General features: G+C 40.0%; 1 protein-coding gene across 1 annotated transcript in view; it reads left to right on the top strand.

Moving 5' to 3' along the window:
- The window catches only part of PCDH19 (protocadherin 19), a 99,563-nt gene that overhangs the window by 58,303 nt on the left and 20,115 nt on the right, over positions 1-21,145 (top strand). Inside the window, 2 exon segments of the mRNA XM_032476098.1 lie at positions 2,862-2,931; positions 2,933-3,035. Of these exon segments, the coding sequence (XP_032331989.1) occupies positions 2,862-2,931; positions 2,933-3,035 (173 nt within the window).

Genomic DNA, 21,145 nt, shown 5'->3' with positions numbered 1-21,145 from the left:
AAATGGTAAGTACACTAGAGCATATTGTTCTCATTTTTCGATAAAGGAAGGATACACATGGGACAGGAGAATTGTTTTCCTGTTCCTGAATTTTACAAGAAATTAACAGTGAACAATGTTTGACTATAGTTTTTCAGAAGATTTAGAAACCTTTATATATGCATTTCCTATATCAATCCTATAAAAAGACTATGGATATAATATTTAATTGTAACTCAAGTAACATAGTAACATATATGGGAGAAATGATAAAAAAAAAGATAAACGAATAACCATTTATTGAACATTTGTGTGTACCTGGTACTTCATGGGGAGTGTCTCATTGAGTTTGCAAAATGGCCTTGTGAAGGAGGTTTTAGCAAATACATTTTACAGATGAGGGAATCAAGGCACAGAGACATTAGCCATCAGGCCCAGGGTCCCACTAGATGCAGTGGCAGATTATGGATTATCACTTGTACTAATGACTCCCAAGTTCAATGTGCTTTCCATTACAGTCAGGAGATCTAACCTGTTATAGGAATAGAGTTTAAAGAACCTAGAGGAGTGGTTCTCCACTGGGGATGATTTGGCAATGTCTTCAGACCTTTTTGGTTGTAACTTCTGGGAGGGGCTCTACTGGCATCTAGTGTGTAGAGGCCAGGGATGCTGCTAAACACCCTGCAATGCACAGGCCAGCCTCTGACAACAAAGAAGCCCAAAATGTCAGCAGTGCCCAGGTTGAGAAACTTTGCTCTAAGGAATGGTTAATTGCATTGTCCTTATTCGCTACCTCTCACCATCATATATCACAAATAAGTTTTGGCAACTGCTGAACTGCAGTCAATTCAGGGTTGAATTCTCTGGCTTAAGGTAACAATTTTGTATTCTGGATTAAAGAAATATTCATATGCTTCCGATACCAGAAATACACCTTGAATAATTATTCATTATAAAAATGTAGAAGCCAGTAACATCATCTAGGAAGGTCATTTCCTGTCTCCTAAGGTGCCAGGGTGCATGTGGGCAGGACCAAATTTTTTTATAAAAAAACAAGCTTTGAATCTGGTCAAGCTGTGGGATTAGTCTTTACAGGAAGCCTCAAAATCTTTGCCCTCAAGCTAGAGATGGTGACACACTTTAAAGCATGTGTTTCCAATTGGTCTTAATGACCATAAAAGACTCATAGGATGATTGGTGTTTGAATAGAACTGCATCCTGGTGGGTCCCCAGGGCTGAGTAGCTGCATGACATAATTTGGAGGAGCTGAGTGAGTTGGCCTATTGAGTGATTTTAGTTTTAATACAGTTGATGCCCAGTTATTCTTCTTGAAAATAATTAGCAAACAGGTCAGCGCTTCACCCTCTTCTGCCCTTCATTTTCTGATAATTATGGCTTTCCAGTTACTGCCCTTTTGATCTTTTCCTTTTCATATTCAGGGAAGCAAGCGTTCTACATCTAGGTTGGTCCATATGTTAAAAATCTGCTGTGATTCCTTTTGACCAAATGTGGAGAATGACAATGTAGCCATTGTGTACACGGCATAGCTCTTCATCATATGTACCGAATGTTCTTATCAAAGCCTCAGAGAGCCAGGCCTGTGGATGTTCAAGGTTGAGCAGATCAAGCGAGTTTGCAGTGTCATCTCCACAGGGCTCCCTTTTCAGAGGTACAGGAGGTCTGTTGGGACTTGTTCTAATTCACAAGTGTGCCATTCTCCCTTGTTGAGACAACAACACATTTTCTTGAGTGTGCCTTTGCTGCTTCCTTGCTGACTAGGGAATGGATTCACCATTCACTAGGTATTTCAGATGCATAATTTATGGTCCATGGTGCAGCACAGCTGCAGACTCTGTCAGGACATACAAAGTATTAGGAAGAGCAGATGGGGCCTCTATGGATGTACCTTATGTATTATTCTCTACCTCATGAGAAATGGTGTGGGGTTCTTGGATCGTGTGCTTACTGCATTGAATGGTGTATTGATTTAATAAGTGCAAGGAAAATTTACCCACAAACTCTTGAGCTGAAAGTGCCACTGTTCTTAGCATAACGACACTCACAATTTCGTTCGAGCTTACTCTTTGGTTCTCACTTTTATCCTAGTTTCTATGTGCCAAGGCTCCCCTCTTTTCAGCTCCTGCGTCTCCTCTATTTCTTTGAATCTGGCCCTCAGCCTTTCTCAGTTAAAACAGACTTGAGTACTCTGATCCGGACAACCCTTTCTATTTTAATTGTATTACCTCGATTTCTGCCACTTTCATTTGCATAGCTGATTAGCAGATATAGTGGTTAAGGATCCAGGCTCTGGGGCTAGATGGCCCGGGCTTGGTTTTAGAGCTACAACATTTATACCCACTGTGTGACCTTGGACAAGTTATTTAACTTCCATGTGCCTCTGTTTTTTCATCTGTGAATGTGGATATTCATAGCGCCTTTCTGTTATAGAGTTATGATGAGTAAAAAAGTTAATTCATATCAAGCACTTATTACAGTGCCTCATGCACAGTAATCCCTCAGTGAACATTAGCTATGATTGTTTTACTTTGATTGTGTAAGAAGAGAATAAAAAAAAAACCTTCTGAAATGATGATATCTTTTGCAGGTGGTTGTTTCAGAGTTGTAGCTTCTTCCGCCTCGCCTGTAGTGACGCACTGAAGATAAGTGAATGAAAGTATTAGCTGCATCACCATCCAGTAGTGGGAACCTCTCTACAGTGTTGAGTTCCATGGTCTTTAAACAGAAATTTCTCTTCCTTCTACCCTGTTGGACAATCCAGTCACTGTTGGCCTCACCACAGTGCTGACATCATCCCGGCTCTGAAAGGTTTTCGAAAATCAGATCTATCACAGTTACAAATTGTCGTTCTTTTTTCAACCCAGCAGCTCCACCTTCAAGGACTTAGAGGGCAACAGCTTGAAGGATAGCGGCCATGAGGAGAGTGACCAGACCTGACAGTGAGCATGATGTCCAGCGGAGCCTGTATTGTGACACTGCCGTCAATGATGTGCTGAACACCAGCGTGACCTCCGTGGGATCTCAGATGCCTGACCATGGTAAGGGCTGATTGGATATAAATTGCAACCATAGATTCCAAAGAGCCCAGAGTGTCCGGAGGCTCACTCTACCACTTTAGAATAATGAGTGTACTGTCAAGGTGTGCCTTGTGCTCATGCTTCAGCAGCATCGACACAGTTTTGAGCTGTCCTGACACCTGTCCAGATTCTTCTTCATCCTCCCTGAGTGATCCCCTAGGATTGTATAACATTCAGTCATTAAAAAAACTGACTACCTACACATGTTGCATACAGACTCTTTAATCATAACTTGCACTGAGCACATAGGAAATGAGCAGATGCCTTCTCACCAGGAATAAAGGCCTCTTTTTCCTTTAGTACATGAATCCAGCTGATCAGTTGAGTTGCAGAGAACCCAGCGCTAATGACGCCAAAGGGTTCAGTTTTAATTTCTGCATCAGGATGGTTAACTTTACCCAGAAAGAGACTCTGTTCTCTGACCACAGATTGTATACTCTTTACTGAGGAGACAGAATCCAAAACTTCTCTTTTTGTCTATGGGGCTGCAATGCCAAATCCCTTTAGCTACCAGGAAAATGCATGCCATTGGAGACCAGGGTAAGACAAAATGGCTGACTTAATGTCACATTCTGTGCATGTGAAAAATGCCTTAAAGCACCTGTCAGGAGTGGCAGCCTCATGTATGAAGAAGAGTCTATCTTCGTGAATTCAGCCACACATGCTTTGGCAAGAGGAGGCGATTTCAAATTGTGCCAGACGTCAACCAGGGTATAAAAGCATTAGCAGAGTTCAGCTAAGGCAGAATGCTCAGATGGACTTGGGCACAAATGTCATTTTCAATGTTTTACGGATGCAAACATGCTAGGCAAACAGCCTGTCTTTTTCAATTAAGAACTATGAATTCAGCTTGGTGTGTAGGCTCAGTGAAGCTTCAGAATGCTTGGCTATGTCTTGAGAGAAGCTAGACGCAAGCTCAGCTGGAAGCCCCACTGCTAAAAGATTTAAAGATGAGAAAACAAAATCTGGTGATTATGTGCTGGTCTTCAGCTGTTTCATTTCACTGTAAACATCATTAAATGCTTTTGTTTTGGTCTTGTAAATGAATCCAAAGGAAAAAAAAATGCAGGATCCACAAAACAAAATGTTTTCTATGGAAAAAAAAAAGTTAGTCACTGTAGATTATATTAAATTGTTTAATCCATCCCCTCCCCAGCAGACCCAAGTATCAAAGTCTATAATATAGAAGTCACTGCCAGTTGTGCCCTGCTGCCTTCCCTAATTGGTGAGTGGTGACATCCGCAGAGATAATATACTTTCTGGGCAACCTTACTAAGACTAAAGATGAAAAAAATTAAACATTTATATAACTGAAACAGAGACCATTTAGTTCTCAGAGGATTGGCAGCATGTCACAGGATACAGACTGATATGTATCATTTACTAGTCTTGCGTCTCAAAGACATGCTTTTTCATTTATATCAGAAAGGGTTTTAGTTAGATGCTCTCTAAAATGGAATGACTCTAGGAAAAGAAATAGTCATAATTGATTCTCACTTTGTGCCTGGCTAGAACAACATCTGTTTTAGTTTTTTGTCGTATATCTCTAGGAAAACATCGGTGGACTGCAGCTAGTCTTTCTGAGGGAGTGTTTCTTACAAATGGGATGTATTGTGTGTATGCGTATATATACAATAGATTGTATAATAATGAGATTCTAAAGCAAACGTGTGGCATTATCCTAAGACTCTCCTATGTTTAAGATGAGGATTTCACGTGCACACACACACACACACACACACACACACATTTTTTGCTATTCTGTTTTGGCAACATTTTTACATTTTGTTTCTCAATAGTCTGTTTTCATGTATTTATCCTCATTTTTTCCATTATTCTGGAAATGGCTAAACCTTGGACCAACCCTTGGGTTTGTTCTTTTACAATTTGGTTGAGCCATTGGAAGTTTAGGTACAAAGGGAATTCAGGTCTTGCTTACATCTCTGGCTCCACCTTATGATATGCCAGTACTACTGAGCTTTCCATAGTGGTACTTAATTGTCATATCCCAAACCAGCTCTAGGCTAGCCCCACAGATGCTGTCAGCCCAGTTCACTGGGCTTGAATATTGCTACCTCAAACAACAGCAATGGTTTCAAAAATGAACATTTTATAGCACTTTCCTGTCTCCAACCTGGATTCACATAATAAATGTTTCTCATTTTGTCCTAAGGCGCAGTAGCTGAAAGGCAATCACTGAAGTGAATTTATCATGCATGCCTGCCTGATCTTGTAACCATTCTAGTCACATAACTAGTAATCATAACCAGCATGGTTCTAGTTAGATTTGTTCCAAGGCAAGATGGTACTGTCGCTTCTGAGGACTACCGATTTAGGAAGGCAAGGAGGGAAAATGGAATCTCCTCTCAACTTAGACCTGCATTGAAAGTCTCAAAGATTCCTTGAGGGGGAAAAAAAAAAAAAGGTCCCAGGTTTCTTTGGTTCATTGTTACCTGTGATAAGCATCTCAAACCCAAGTGCCCTGAAATCCTGAAGGTTCTAGAGCTGAACTATTCTTGAAGTTTGAGTGGATGTCTCTGGAGAAGAGCAAGGGATTACAATGACCTTGTCAGATGAACTCTCATCCTGATACGATTTCTTCTGGTCCTGTCAGAATCACTCCAAAGTTGGGCCAGATATACCCAGTAGAGTGCACCTTACACCTTTGCTTTGGGAAGTTTGGGTCACCTTGGATGTGATGTTTCTACTCTGAATATTAGCATCTTTCCTTGCATATATATGGGCATATGAATGATGGGGAATCTCAGAATTTTCAAAATATACTTTTGTGCATCTGTAAATTTTTTCCTTGAGCAGGAATGAGTTGTTCAGTGAGCTAATATTGTGTTGCCAGTGTTTGAGGAAAAGGTACAAACTGTATTTGCTCCTCGCTTTCTTAGGCACGTCGGGCCCTGGGCGTCTTCACACTGCCAAAAGTTTCTTTGAGCTTTATTCTTGTTAACTATCTGTAGCTGAAGGATGCTCAGCATGATTGTGAAGGGTGCTTTGTGACTCTCAGATCCCTTAATCTTCAGTAACCCTTCTCTGAGAACATTCTAGGAATGGGAACCCAGAATCACCATATTCAACCAAGGAAGGAGACTGTCTGGACGAGTTTTGTACGCAAAGGGCAAAAGCCCAGGTTTAGACAGTTGTCTTTGGATTGTGTTTTGATTGCCCCAACCAGACACATCTGTGAGCTGGGTCAGGGTGGAGATAAGAGGGACTGGCAGGAATCTCTGCTTTCTGGATTATTATCAATCCTGGTATCACTCTTGACATGCCTAAAACCAGGTCAGTGGGTTGATGGACTGGCTGAGTGGAATTTCCCAGTTGCCAGGTGACTGAATGACATTTATCATCTGCAGTGCCTTTGAATTAATATGTCTCAGCTTGTCCCCAATGCTGTAGCTCTTGTCATGGCTTCCCAGAAAAGAAGGTGATGGAGCATTCTTTATCCTGTACTTTCTACTGGCATATGACACTTAGGGGAGTGCTATCTCTCTATAGCTCTCAGAGGGCCCTGAGAACAAGTAAGTGTTGTCACTCAGCAAATTTTACTACCTGATATGGTTCCTGAGGTGATTCGGTGCTGAGCTTGGGAGTCATGCTCAAATCTTTTAACCAATGCTTTCTCTCCCTGAATTTGAGTGATTTAGTAAAATTACCACCTTCTGGCAGAGACAGAAATTTCACCATAGGCAATTTCTGCAGACAGTCTCTAAGAAGAGGAACCAGAAAGTAGGGTGGTCAGGGGTGTCAGAGGCTCATGGGCTCATGGGTTTGTTGCACAATTGGAGGTCTCTTCTTAGGGTTATTTGTGAGTTGGGTAGTGCTGGGGTTAGTAGGCTTCTGTCCCATCCTTGCTTCTCTGCATGCCCATTTGTGATGACTTAGGTGTCTCATTATGCATACCTAAATAAGTTGTCCTGATATGAAATTCAAGTTTATGGGTTCATGTCTTAGAACTGTACATACTAGTCCCAAGCCCAAACAATTTGTTTCATATCACACTCGATCTCTCTTACCGTATGATTTTAATTATTGATTATAAATTCATCAGCTGAAAAGATGACTCTAATTACTCTAATATGCACCTAATTTGGAGTTGACTGCAACACTGAATGGGTTTCCCTCCCATGCTAATTGATACCAAATGGAATCAACATGCAGAAATTTGTGATAACATCTATCTGATTTTCACATCTAAAAGCACCCAAATGCAATATAATGATTGCTTTATTTCTGGAAGTGTAGGTTCGTCTGCATTTTACTAAACTTGTTTATTTGCTAGTTTCATCACCCAAATATCACTTAACATATCTGTGGTGTAAACCATGGATTCGAAGAACTTGATCTATGCCTAATGCAACTGCTGTTGCAAATTAGCCATGAAAATATTTTGTAGGCTGCACACTATGCATAGTCTAGTTTCAACCACAGGTGTATTAAGACGTTTATACTTTCAACACTACCAACAATGTGTAATTTCATTTCATTGCCTTTTAATGAAATTATGATTCAGTGACTGAACATCCTTTCCTTATCCTCTTACCTATCCCCCTGACTCACCTCTCACCTCACTAAATTTTCAAACACTCCTTTCAATTAGTCTCTTAGCAAAATAGGGGGTTCTCAATGGAGAATATTTGGTGACATTGCAAAGCAGTGTGCTGCTGGGCTCCAGAAATGGTAGCATGGACCAGATGTTCATAGAGTAATTGAAAATTCCATTTTATCAGAATAGCATTTGCTGTCAAAAAGTTTTATCTTTACTTCAACAAAGAGGTTGATTAGATCCCCCTGGACCCGAATTAGCATCTTTGAGGCTAGATATACTGTTTTGCAATTCATGTGGTTATTTCTCCCCTGGTTTTGCTCATATAGAATCTTTTAAAAATGTCTTCAGCCTCTTGAAAATATACCAGGTAAAATGTTTAATTACTTGAACACAGTAAGGTGTACATAGGCAGTGTTTCTATATATGTGACTTTCAGGTTATTTTTTTCATCTTGCCTCAGGTATACAGCATTCTAATACTAGGTAGAAATGAACCATGCATGAATATATATTATTCATTCATTCAACAATATTTTTGAGTGCCCACTATTTGTCTCGTTCTGGAATGTGTCAGCTACTTCTGTTATTGACTGTGAAAGTTATCTTTTAGCTTTGATTATCTGGGTTTTACTGGGGTGACCAAGGTCAGCTCAATGATGAAATGAATAATTCTTTTTGATTTTAGAAATCATAAGAATAGAGACTGGGTCTAACAAAAGTTTATTAATATTGTGCCAATAAAGCAAAAGAAACAATAAAAGAAGACTGTAACAGTCAAGATCTTATTTTTAATAAGAGTATCATGAAAGATTCTTCCTTGATGTTCTGATTTGAACATTGTCACAATGGTAAACATTTTCTTTTTAAGTCCATCTGCTCTGAGATTGAACTTCCTCCTTCCTTTTAGTTAATGTCACTGTAAGATTGGTAGGTTTAATCTCTGATGTGCCCAGTTACCTGGCTGGTTTAGAGGTACTCAGTGATGCTCAATGCCCAGTCTGCCTTTTCCTTTGAAAGGTCCAGGACCTTTATGCATTCTCAGTCTCAGCCATGGCTGGGTAGGTGAGCAGATAGGTGATAGGTGGGTGTTTTTGTGTATTTCAACTACATTGCGACATCAGACAATTGGACTCCTTCCAAAAGATTATTTACATTTTATTGGCAAGGTGATCATTAGAATAAAAAGTTGTCCTTAACTGATGGAAACATCCATCCTGTTAGCAGTTGTTTGTTAGCATTATTTTGGCATGGGCCCTTTGCTCAGAGAGTTCATTTAGGACAGATCTGTTCATCTGCTTTGAAACAGAAGCACCATTCCTCGTTTTTAAATAGTGTTTTCCTGATCCACTTGGAACTTTTAGCTGTCTCATAGTCATTGTCTACTTTAAAATTTATTATTATTAATAATTACCTGTAATAAGGGATTCATTATTCATCAAGAGAATAAATGCCAAGGGCTTTCTTGACCGGTTGACACTAAGAATTTCTCTATTTCTGAGCACTTGGAAAGCATTGGAGGATGGAAGCTATATAAAGGGAGCACACTGAACAATTAAGAATTTCATTCTCTAGGAGTTTATGGCCCAATAGCACAAATGGTCCAGTATGGAATAGACTGCATAGGATCAGTGAAGAAATTAATTAAGATTATTTGAGCTGGAAAGCAAAATGCATTTCAAAAGACACTTTGGTGTAATGGGATCCCTTTGGAGGAATAGTGGAAGCCAGGCCCCGACAGAGTATGCAAGATAAAATTGTGCTCTGTTTGGGATGATTTGATAGGTGAATTTTTTTCCAGTTGCTTCATGATAGAGCAAGTTCTGCAGGCCATGATAAGTGGGGACACTGCCAATAGGACAACAGATGAGAAGCAAATCAAGTCGTTTTACAAATGGGTGGTTTCATACACTCAAAAAGTCCATTGAAATATCAAGATCATTGTCTTCTTTGGGTCTTTCAATCTATTTAACATTATTTCTGTCCTATCATAAGATGGTTAAGAACCATAAATAAACTCCATCAGGATGGGAAAACATGAATTTGAACTTTCCATTGAAATGTTTATGAAATATTTTTTTCTGTTCATTTTCCCTTCAACCCTTTTATTATGAAATAAATATGAAGAATTAAGTCTAGTCATAATATAGAAAGAAATTTCAAGCATACCAAAATCAGGTATTATTTCTTTATTGTATGGGCAAAATACTTGTGAGATGGCTTTCCTAGTCTTATTATAGATGCTTTTTTGTCATCCAGGGCCAGGTCTTTGCCCCAGGTATTTTTGGTCTCTGTCTTCACCAGATGGCTCATTGCCTGTTTGTTCATTTTGAGCCAAGGAAAGCTAATTTGACACATCCACTTTGGAGATGTGGCTTTTTGGCAATAAAATCTTTTAAATTTCTCTTCCTATAAGGCTTACCCCACATAAAACTCCAGATATGGGAAAATCACCAAGCACCAGATTGGAAAAGGTTTGAACTAGCCTTTAGAGCCATCAGCAAAGTTGCTTTTTAGACTTACAGAAGTTGGCAGAATGGAGCCCCCAAAACCGATTATTCTGCCATGTAGTGAGGATATAAAGCCATTCCCTATGGCTTGGGCTAAAGAGATTATCAATGAGCTGCCAGTCTCTAGAGTTGTTTTGGAGCAAATCCTTTGAGGCTGGACATTTGTGTGCAGGTGACAAAGTAAAAGTGGGATTTTAGGTTTTATGGTGAACACTGGACTTCACCCCAAAACATGCAGGTCAAAGATCTACTGTTGTAGTTGGGGGAATAGGTGAGGTGGTAGGTAGCAGAGGTGATTTGAAAGGCACAGAATTCAGAGGGAGCCAAAGGAGTTTATCAGAAAATGAACTCTGGCTGAATTCATTCAAAGTTTTATCTCACTGAGGTGGCCTCGTGAGAGACACTTTGTCTTCTAAGGATTCCTGATAATCAGAAATTATAGTTCTGCTCCATTATTCTTCACAACAGTATAGACAGCAAACTTGTAAGTTGTTAAATCTGAAATAATAGCTGACACCATTTTATGGTTAGTTCCTTTTAATCTTCATAATATTGACTTTATTGAAAAATGAGTCTCTCCAGGTTCTTGTTTTAGTTTAACAAGAAGATTTTCAATTTGGTAGAAGTTAGAACCTTCAAAACACATTCATCTCCCCAGCTCCAGTGAGCTAAGCCTTGGGTTCTAATTCATGGTCTAGTACCTAGACTGTAAGTCATGCAGGAGTGCAACTGTAACCTGCTCTAAACAGAAGCATAACTTATTACACTGCTTCCCTCTTAAATAGATGTAGGTAAACAAACACTGCTGTAATTACCTGGAGAAACCTGGTAACCTTAGTTGATTGCAGCAAGAGAGCTTCCCAGGCATGAGTTTGCAAATTCAAATCCAGTGCAGAGATACATTTTCCCATTTCTGTGTGATTGCTTTCTCCACCTCTAACCTCTCCTTTCTGTCCTTAGCATGGATAATAATAGATGTTCGACCACTTGCTTTCTTCCCTCCTCTTTCACTCTGTGGAGTTTCCAACGTATGTGAACAATGGAATCTTTCTTTTTAACACATGGAAAAGGGGGAAAAGAGGGATGGTATAGGTTCCAAGATACTCAGACTGGTCAGACCGTTCCAAGACATCACCACCTGCTGTTTTTAATCATTAATGAGGCTGTCAGTTGCTCTAATCTGGGAGGTGAACCAAAAGAATGGTTTTGATTTTAATTTAATTTAAAAATCAGCTTATTGGAAAAAAATGCCTCCAGCTTATAAGTCAGGTTGCCTACTGTTGATAAACTAAAGCAAGTCAGATGCAGACGCTAAACCATTATTCATGTGCAAATGTAAAGTACGTTAAATTTGCAGAACTATTATTATTATCACCACTAGCTAGAAAATTTAGTCCTTTTAATTCAAGGAGCCATTTTATTTCAGAGGCATGCTTCGTATAAAACTCTGTTCCATTGTTTTGTTTTTTTTTCTGGAAGAAAACTGATGCACCAAAAATTCAGAACACAAATCAATGTTCAGAGTGAAGCCCAAAGTGCAAATTCTTTTGCTTGACTCCCAGCCCATCAAACTATACATTTTAGAAGTTGAGTGATTATCTGTGAGTAGCCTTTTAAGTTTGGGTTTTCTTACACTGGATGATTTTGCTTAGTGGCAAAATGAGAATTCAGAAATACAGTGTCTATGCACAAAGTGGATTTTAAAGACCTGGAGCCAGACCTTTGTTTGTGCCAACTGTCAACTTAGAAGGTTTCATTATGCCTCTCAGAGCTTCACCAAACAGATTTATAATAGATGTCAACTGAAGTTGAAGGAAAGAAAACCTGCCTTCTTGGACTGCAGAAAACATTACCTTACTGTTGGGCCCTAGTTAGCTGTAGGGTAGGTGTATCGAATCACACTAGCCTTCTGCTAACACAGCAAGTGAGCACTTCCTGAATTCAGCTGATAATCAATCTATGCAGCTAATGAGTCTGCAAACAGACTGAACTGCTGGAGCTGGCACCAGGAAACCACCATTCCAAACTAACCATCTCTGATTAACCTTTTGGTGTTTCCTTTGTGATGCTAATTAGAGACCTATAAAACTATCTGCTTGGGCTCTTTGGTTTAAAACACAATTTTCAAAGAAACACAGTCTACTCTAAAGCTTCCATTAGTTTGGTGTTTCCCCTCATAGAGGAAAATGACCGACTTGCCATTTAAGTATGGTTTGCTTGATTAATCTGTAATGTTCCAGTAATTAAAATGCCAGAAGAAGTTGCTTCCATAGTTGGTATAATTTATAATGCTCTCCAGATTCCAGTGGTACTGAAGTGGGCGGCAGATGTTTCTACCAACATTATATGTTGACGGTCTGAAGGTACCCATTCCTGGACTGTAGCGCTGTCTGCCAGACTCCCTGTCTGCACTCTGCTTTGGACAGAATTTCTCTTGATTGCCTAAGGGGGTTAGAGGTGTGTTTTGCTTCCTTTCTGCAGGATGATGAGCCAAGGAATGAGTATTGTACTGTTGCAGGGGGGAGTCTTGTATATTAAAGAGCTGTTTAACTCAAAATGATAGGTTACAAATGGACCTACCCAACATTCAAGCTATTATATTTGCATGATGAAGATGAAGGAGCAGCATTCCTTTCTGCTATTGTCCCCCATCCCACTCCCTCTTTGACAGTTTCCACACCCAGGAGTAAGTGTCATTGAGCAAAGAGCATTGTGAGATAAGTGTTTGAAGCTTGTTGGACTCACGTCTTTACCCTGTGCCTTTGTTTATTCATCTACAGCACCTGTACAGGTCTCATTTCTCTCTCATTTGTCCTAAATAAAAACTATCTAAAATAAATGACTTACATAATCCTAGGGGAACAGAATCTCTAGATGAGGAATTGGCTCTCTATTTAAAAAAATGAGATTTGCAAAGTTAGACCTTTTTGAATTTAATTTAGAAAATGGTACTTCTTCCAGAAGCCTAATGTTAATCATCTAGGCTCCTTTAGAGATTAATATACCTATACAAGAAATGTAGACACAGAACCTAACATTCTACTTGCAGCATTACTTAGAGCCCCTTTGGTATCTTGAGTTTCCACTTAATATAGAATGTTTAAAGTCCTGAAAAGTCCCCAAAATCATTGTGAAAGGGCATTCATGTTATATCATTTATCCATCACAGCAACCCTGAGAGGGAGACAGGCACAGAATTTTAAAAAGTTAACAGAGGAGTGACAGCTATTTAAACTGAGACTCAAAGTCAGACTCTTAGCTGACTGAGAAAAGTAGAGAAAGTTAGAATGAGGAGTTGAAGAAATGAAATAAGATACAAACATTGGTGGTTGAAAGTAAGGTAGGCAGGGACAGGAGAGGCATCGTCCATACTATCCAGCTAATCCTCATATGCAAACCTGAGAATTCTAATTGTCCTTAGAGTCTGCCAGACAGACTGTCCCATCAATTCAGGCTCCAACTAATATAAGCAAGTCCTATTGAGTCAGTACAACTGCTTCTACCCTACTTCATTCTCAAGATTGACACCACTAATCTGCCTGTAAATTCAAAGGCAAGCATAGCATCACAGTGACTAAGAGTACAGATTTTGAAACAAGACAGATCTAAGTTCCATGCTTATCTTTGCCACTTAATAGCTATTAACCTTACTCAAATTACTAATTTTTTGAACCCTCAATATTCTCATCTACAAAATGGGAGTAAACGTAGAAATTACTTATCAGAGTGGTTTTGAGCTGTTATCACTTAGAGATTCAGTCAGCGAAATAATCCACTTAGCGTGATTTCAGGGACACCACTGCCCAAAGCTTCTCATCTGCTTGCAGCTGTCTATGATACCTTTAAACAGAGGGTCAGACATTTCATTTTACAATTATAGTTCAAACTTCAAGCAGCCCTTGGGAAGAGGGAATGCATTTATTCAAATTCACACTAAGTTGTAAATGACTGCTATTAGATTGTTTTTAAGTTTGAATTTCATGGCAGTGGGGACATGGTTTCTACAGTATTGAAGACTAAGGGTCTTGGCAGGTGGAGGAAAGCACACACACAAAAAAGGAGTGGCAAAGGTGACAACCTCATGAGTTTGCCCAGAGCTATCAATGTCCAAATGAATGCTGGATAATTATTTGATTTCTCACTGTGAAACATCTGAATGATGAAAAGCTACCTTTGCTATCAAATCATTTTTTTCCCTGAATTAGAAGAGACTCTGGTTTGAGAAATTATAGGATGTGTATAGGAACTTGGAAGAGAGATCCATGTTAATCTACAGGACAAAATGCACATCTTCTTGAGCCTTGTGGTGAAACAAGCAAAATTCTAGTTCATTTCTGTCGGCGTTGACTCCGCTTTGCTTTCCCAATGCAGAAATGTACATGCCCCGACTCCCAGGGTCCCTGTCCTTGCCTGCTCTCCCTCTCTTGCCTCACTGCTCTTAAAGGGCTAATGGGACACCATTTTGATTATTTTTATTTGTTTGTATCTGCCTCATGCCCAGACTTTCATTAAAAAATAAATGGAAGAGATACATTTTTCATTTCTACTTTTCCTGTAAAGAAGCCACCCTGCAAAGGATCCTTTCTATTCTATTTTTCTGCCAATGGACTGAAAAATGCCCAGCTCCTACCTGAAAGGTCACATCTCCTTGTCATATGAATGAGCTCACAGCAGGTCTATGGGGACAATGTCATCTGAGCAATGATAGGAATTTATGTGCCTTTGGCTTTCTGCCTCTTTTAGTAGTGGAAAAAATGAATTTCTTAATGATAGGAAAAAAACCTCAACCAAAGCCCCTTATAAAATCCTCTCTATAATAAATGCCAGGGGAGAGCCATTTAAATACACAGTTGATAAAGGAATTTTCTTTTCTTTTCTTTTCTTTTTAACTCTTGCCTTACTTAGAGCTCTTTGTCTTATATTCATATGAGTCCGGTGGCTCATCTTCACTGGTTATAGTGTTATAGTGTGTTGAATTTAGCTGGCAGGCTGTGGTTTTGTGGCATAAAATGCTTCGACTTGTAAGGGACCTTATGACATATTTGTGTTTGCCAATAAATAGAAATGGTGAGAGAGAGGAAGACAGAAAGAATGAGGGAGGGGGAGAGTGAGGACACAGACAGAATAGTGTGGAATTAGGGCTATGCAAAAAGAACTCAGGGGCAAGCACTGTTTTTGTTTTGTTTTGTTTTTTAAAGATTCTGGAAAAGAACTTCCATTGCTTGAACATAACATTCTATGATCAATGTAACTGGAAGGGCCTAATTTTTGCCTTTCTAAAAATCGAAATCCACATGCTACATGCAAAATGCTAAAAAGATCATTATAGCCCTAAAATGATTTAATGCCATGTTGCCCAGGGGAAAGAGAATTGTAGTTTTTCGCTCTATTATTTATTTATCATAGAGCCCTGGGTAAGTCACTCACCTCTCAAAATCTTAATTCATATGTTTATAGAGGGTCTGATGAGCAATAATGTTGCTAAGATCAATAATCAAAGTGCTGTTTATGTGTGTATAACACCTTTTCTTGGTACAATAGAATTGTGAGCCAGATAATTATTTTTTCCCTCTGCCCTTCTCCTCCTTGACTTTTTGACCTGAGCACTTTACTATCAGTACAATCTAGTTTAGCAGACAAACACTAACCTGAGAGTCAGGGGCTATCAGTTCTCATCGTAGTCCACGAATTCATAGCTGTGTGACTGTATGAAAGTTACTTATCCTGTCCAATCTTTGGGTTTCTCGTCTGTAGAACAGAGGATATTGGTAGTACCTGCCTTATGGGGTGGCTGTAAGGATTAAATGAGATACTGCGCATAAAATACTTAGGAAAGTACTCTGGAGTTATCTCCTTCTTGCTTTACTTTCCCTCTTCATTTACCCGTATCTCTTTCTTTCTTTCAAATCTTGGACAAAATTTAAATCCTTTAAGAAGCCTTTCTTGACCAATCTCTCCTTTCCTCGGCACCTCTTCAACAACCATATACATATTTTATATCACACTAATTTGCATTTTGCCTCTTTTTTGAAAATCTGTGAGGGCGTTGATAATTGTTAGGACCTTTCAAGTTCTAAGCTCGTTTATTCTGCATTTTAGGTTCTGAGCACAATCTTCTCAGATTCCTGAGCACACAGCCATTTGCCGGTGGATCTGTAATGAGTGCCCTACTCGGGTTAACAGATGGTATGGTGTGCTTGCTTTGAGGGGTAATTGCTCTTTCATCTTCATTTCCTCCCTTTGGCGTTCTTTTCTTGGAAACTGCTCAATGGCAATGTCATGAAACATGGGGTGAAAATCAAACTGAAGTAGCAGGTCACGTTTCCATTTTAGAAAAAAAAAATTACAGTTCAAAACTGAGGACCAGTGATGGCCTCCCAAGGGAGGAGCTTTTCACCCTAGTATTAGAGGCCAGATAAGTTTAAGGGCACAGTGGACTTAGATTGTCTGTTCATTCCTCTTTTCCTAAACAAATTGGCTATTCCTAGTTGGTAACTGTCTCCATTTCCTGAAACAAAGTTTAAGACTCCTCCTCCTGCTCGATCAACATGTGACACCTCTCACAGCCAGTCTATTCTTCTTAAAATCTAACACTTTAAGCCAAATCTGGCATCCTTTTTTCTATGGAGTCAGGTTGTAAACTGCTAACTTTACTACAGACTTTCCCTCCCCCTCTTCCTCCTCTCCCCTGCCCTTGTCCAACTTTTTTCCTTAGTGTTTCTTATTTAGTTATTTCTCCAACCCTCCCCCCTTTTAAGCTCAATTGAATTCCGTTCTCTTTTCTTGTAGGGACAACTTCTCTTTCATCATTCTATTTTTACAAAAAAAAAAAAAAAAAAAACCACAGATATTTTCAATGACACTGAGGAAGAACTTTTTTTGCAGTGGCTCCAGTGGTTCAGTGTCCCCTTATGGAAGATTTGTATGGCTCCTTTTCATTGGGTACAGTTGCCTTCTTTATTACTTTTCCCCTCCTCCCACACAGCTCATAGTACACTCCCAAGAATGGAGAAGACCCTCAGTGAACAAAAGTGGATCAATTTGTTGCTCTGAATGCTACCAAACAACAGATACCAGCCACCCATGTCTGATCCCCAGGCAGCTCTCATCCACCCCATTCTACCAATGCCAGAGGTGAAATGATTTATTCTAAGATGGGGCAAGGATCAGATGAGACTTTGTATTTCCTGGATTTGTTATGTGACTCCAGGGCATTGTTCTGTTTTTCCATTTGAAATCTCAGAGGCTACTGACCTGGCAGGAAGTTTTCATTCCTGTTAGGAAAGGGCTACCCCTTCCAATTTATAAGAGATCTTGCTTAGGGAAACTGCAGCACAGTATAGGAGTGAAGCCAGAAAGATTCAGGGAGTCAGAAGCATGACTATGAGATGGAAGGAAAGAACTGGTCTGTCTAACTAGCCCAAGGGGCATGTTTGATAAGTGCCCAGGTCTGTCTACAGTGTTGGCATCTGTAAAGATATTGGCCTTTCACTTTGTTTTTGACTCTTTGAGTTGGCCTGTCGTGCTGTCTGTGTCACTCACAATTCCGTTGACCACAACGCTTCAATTGAATTACAGCTTGTCTTCCTGAAGTTTCCTTTCCTCTAACCGTGATGGTTTCTTGGTTATGTTGGGGCTTAACACTTTTTCTTTCAAAGAATGCCTGATGAAATTCAAGTCTTTGGCTTCTGTTCCCCTCCTCTTTTCCTCTGATCTGGGCTATTTGGGGTCGAATGCTTTCATTAAGATAAATGGCATAAATTTTAAAAGATGGCTCCATTCTTTTTCACTTATTGGACTGCAGGTTTGCTGAAGCCCACTCATTCTAGATGGGCTTGCTCTTTGTGGTACTGTATGGGCATTTTGGTGATAGACATTTCTCAAAAATGACCCGAAAAAAATTTTCCACATTGTTAAAACACCCTGTGATCACTCTTCACTTCCCAGTGTTTATTGAGGTGTTTCCTAATTTTTTTTCTTTTTATTGGGTTTTTTGTTATATAGAGGGGAAAGCCCTGGTTCAGGTATCTGGATTCAAGTCCTGGATCTGTTACTAACTCCATTTGTGATCTTAAGCAACTTACTTCCTCATTTGGGGCCCCAGTTTCCTCATCTGTAAATGAAGAGTTTGGACTGGAATGATTTATAGGGGCTAATTCTTGCTGATACTTTATGACTCTTCATTTTTCATTTAGTATGAAGAGATTATTGAGGAAGCAGAAGGAATTTTGGCTGGGTTTTCCTCTTTATTCCTAAAGACCAAGGCAGGATGAGAAATAGGACTCAATCCTGGGGCTTTGGGTTGTAAAAATCCTTCCATCATGGCAAGTGAAATTAGGGTGAAACTGGTGAAGATAGCTTGTATTAAACATTCTGAGTTTCTTCCTCCTCTTTGACTTTTGTTTGCATATGTTTAGCTTAACTCTGTTTTCAAGTGTGTGTATTTTTGTGAAAATGGTCCTCCTTTCCTTTAACACCCAATTCATGTTCTTGTCTTCCTTCTCCCTTACTGAATCATCGATTTCTGAATAGTTTGCAATTTTCAACTTAATTAGGTCTTTCCCCTAAGTGAAGAACACAGCTGTTCCCTCTCTGATGCTTTGGCAGCTGCCTCTGCCTTTCCCCAAATGGAATGATGAGCTCTTTCTTTCGGTTTCTTAGTTTGTTATTAGTTCAGGACTGCTAGCCCATGTCCTAGTGATGGAACTCCCAAATCCAATGGCCAGAGTTGTGCCCATTGCCTTTGGTGCCTTTCAGTCTTTTGGGGGGCTTAATTCATGTGAAATGGGGGAATTAACAATCTTTCGGAGCTCCGTTTGCCTCGTTGTGATTCCATTGTTCAGCCTTTTGAGATGCTGATTCATCTATGGAGAGAACCTCGGCCAATGTCCCTGATGTGGTTTGGATGGAAAAACAGAGGATAAGAAAGATCCTAAATGCACTTTGTCTCTGAATTAAATGGCCCTTATTTGTCCACTTCACAGATTCTCCACTTCAATTCCTAAGAAACCCGTTGCTCTTTTTTGTTTTACTTTTACGTACCTGTGTTTCAGAAGGCGATTGCTGTTTTTCCCTAGGTGCTTTGATGTTATCTGCCCCTCTGGTCTTTAATTTTATGATGACTCACTTCCATTGTTAATTTTTGGGATTTGTGCTTACCATTGCTTGCTCTTACATCTAAGATACCAAGTCAGCTTCTCCGCTCCACTCCATCTTCCCTCTCACATTATGCTCCCTGTTAATCAACCGAAAGCCTTCTGTATTGTCAGTTTAGTACTGTCGTTTCAAATGTGTGTGGTGCAGCCTGTTTTTGCTTCCCTGCCCCAAGTGCCTCATTTAACTTAATTCCTCATACTTAGCATATTAGGCATCTTGTCAATATTTCCTTTCTGAGGTCTATTTTTTAATTTTGAATGCATTCTGCGTGTGTGTGTGTGTGTGTTTTCTTTCTTCTTAAGTGATGAGATTTACTGCAGCAGAGAGTCAGAATTAGCTCTGTGCCTAGGAGGAAAGAAAGCACAGAAGGAAAGAGCATTCCTCACATTCTCAGGAGTATGCAAGGGTGAGCCGTGGCGAAACTGTATCTGTCTGCCTGCTCCTTCCCCTCCATTTGGGAGCATTGGCATCTAAAACTCCCCTTGGGTTTTCTTGGTTTCCAGGCACCATTAGCCCTTCTACTCGGGGGCCCCGCATTCTCAGGCTCTCTTTGCTTGTTTCCTACTTCCCACCTATAAACTTACCTGTTTCCTGTTCCATTTCCCCAAGGTCCCAATTATTCCAAGGGATCTGTTAAACTCATTGGTCTCTCTTTCCAAATAGCATTTGATATCCTACTGTGATGGTAATCCAAAGGAATAATTAATAGTGGCATTTGGGTCACCAAGGCAGCCTGATGAGGGTGATGTCTTTAACATGGGGTCTTTCCCAGCATCCCTCTGTTCATATCCCACCAGTAGCTGGCTACATGGCCTAAGGATAAGGCCAGCTTGGTCTCCATCTATCCCAAGGAGCTAGAGCTTCCTGGTCTAACCATGTACTGAGTTCTTCTTTAGTGCCAGGCACTCTTTTGCTTGGTTTATATGCATTTATACTTTTAATCATCCCAACAACCCCAAGAGGTCAGTGCTATTATTCCTAGCTTAGAGATGGAAGAAAAGAAAACCAAGGCACAGAGAATTATTTTAAGTAATTTCCAGATAGGGCTGTTAAGTGGACTTGAACCGGGCAGTCTTGCTCCAGAGCCCACAGTCTTACACCCTGCCTCTGGGAGAGGGGGATGGTGCCTTTTTCGAATGCACACTTTACTAAGAGAAGCTGGCTTCAGATGTGCAGCAGGGGTAGTAAGCTTTCCTTTGGCAAGAAACAGATTAAGTCTTTTTTTTTTTTTAATTTTGGGGGGAGGTAATTAGATTTATTTATTTAATGGAGGTACTGGGGATTGAACCCAGGACCTTGTGCATGCTTAAGCACACACTCTGTCACTGAGTTATACCCTCCCCCTTAAAACAGATTAAGTCTTGAGTTGCCCCAGTAGATCTGACTTATGCATGCCTCATTCTTTCTGGAGAGAAGCTTGCTTTTGAACACAGTGCTGTATCAGAAAGGTTTGCCTTTGCTTTTATGCACCCAAAAAGTCAGCAATGTTAAAAATCTTCTTCACCAGTCTCTATGGCTTTAGGCCCTCAGCAGGGATGGTTGTCAGATGCCTAGGACTAAACTTACAGTCTATCTTTTCTCTATTTTTGGAGCAGATGGAGCTGTGGGGAGGAGTCTCCTTGTTGTTGGCCAGCAGGAACATGACAAACGCAGGGCAGGGGCTCTGTGAAGGGAAGAGCAGACTCACCCATCCTCTCAAGGGCCAGAGTGGCTAGAAATCCTCCCTCGCTAAGATCGTGCCAGTCTCTTCACTAGAAGTAGTTTTTCAATGTAGTCATACAAAGAATTGTATGAAAAAAAAACCAACAAAAAGCAAGGTACAGAGAATGATTTTAAGTAACTTCTGGA

Source organism: Camelus ferus, chromosome X (genome assembly GCF_009834535.1).
Source record: "Camelus ferus isolate YT-003-E chromosome X, BCGSAC_Cfer_1.0, whole genome shotgun sequence".
Taxonomy (NCBI): Eukaryota; Metazoa; Chordata; class Mammalia; order Artiodactyla; family Camelidae; genus Camelus; species Camelus ferus.
The sequence above is the reverse complement of the archived record's forward strand: the minus strand, read 5'-3'. Positions and strand labels throughout refer to the sequence as shown.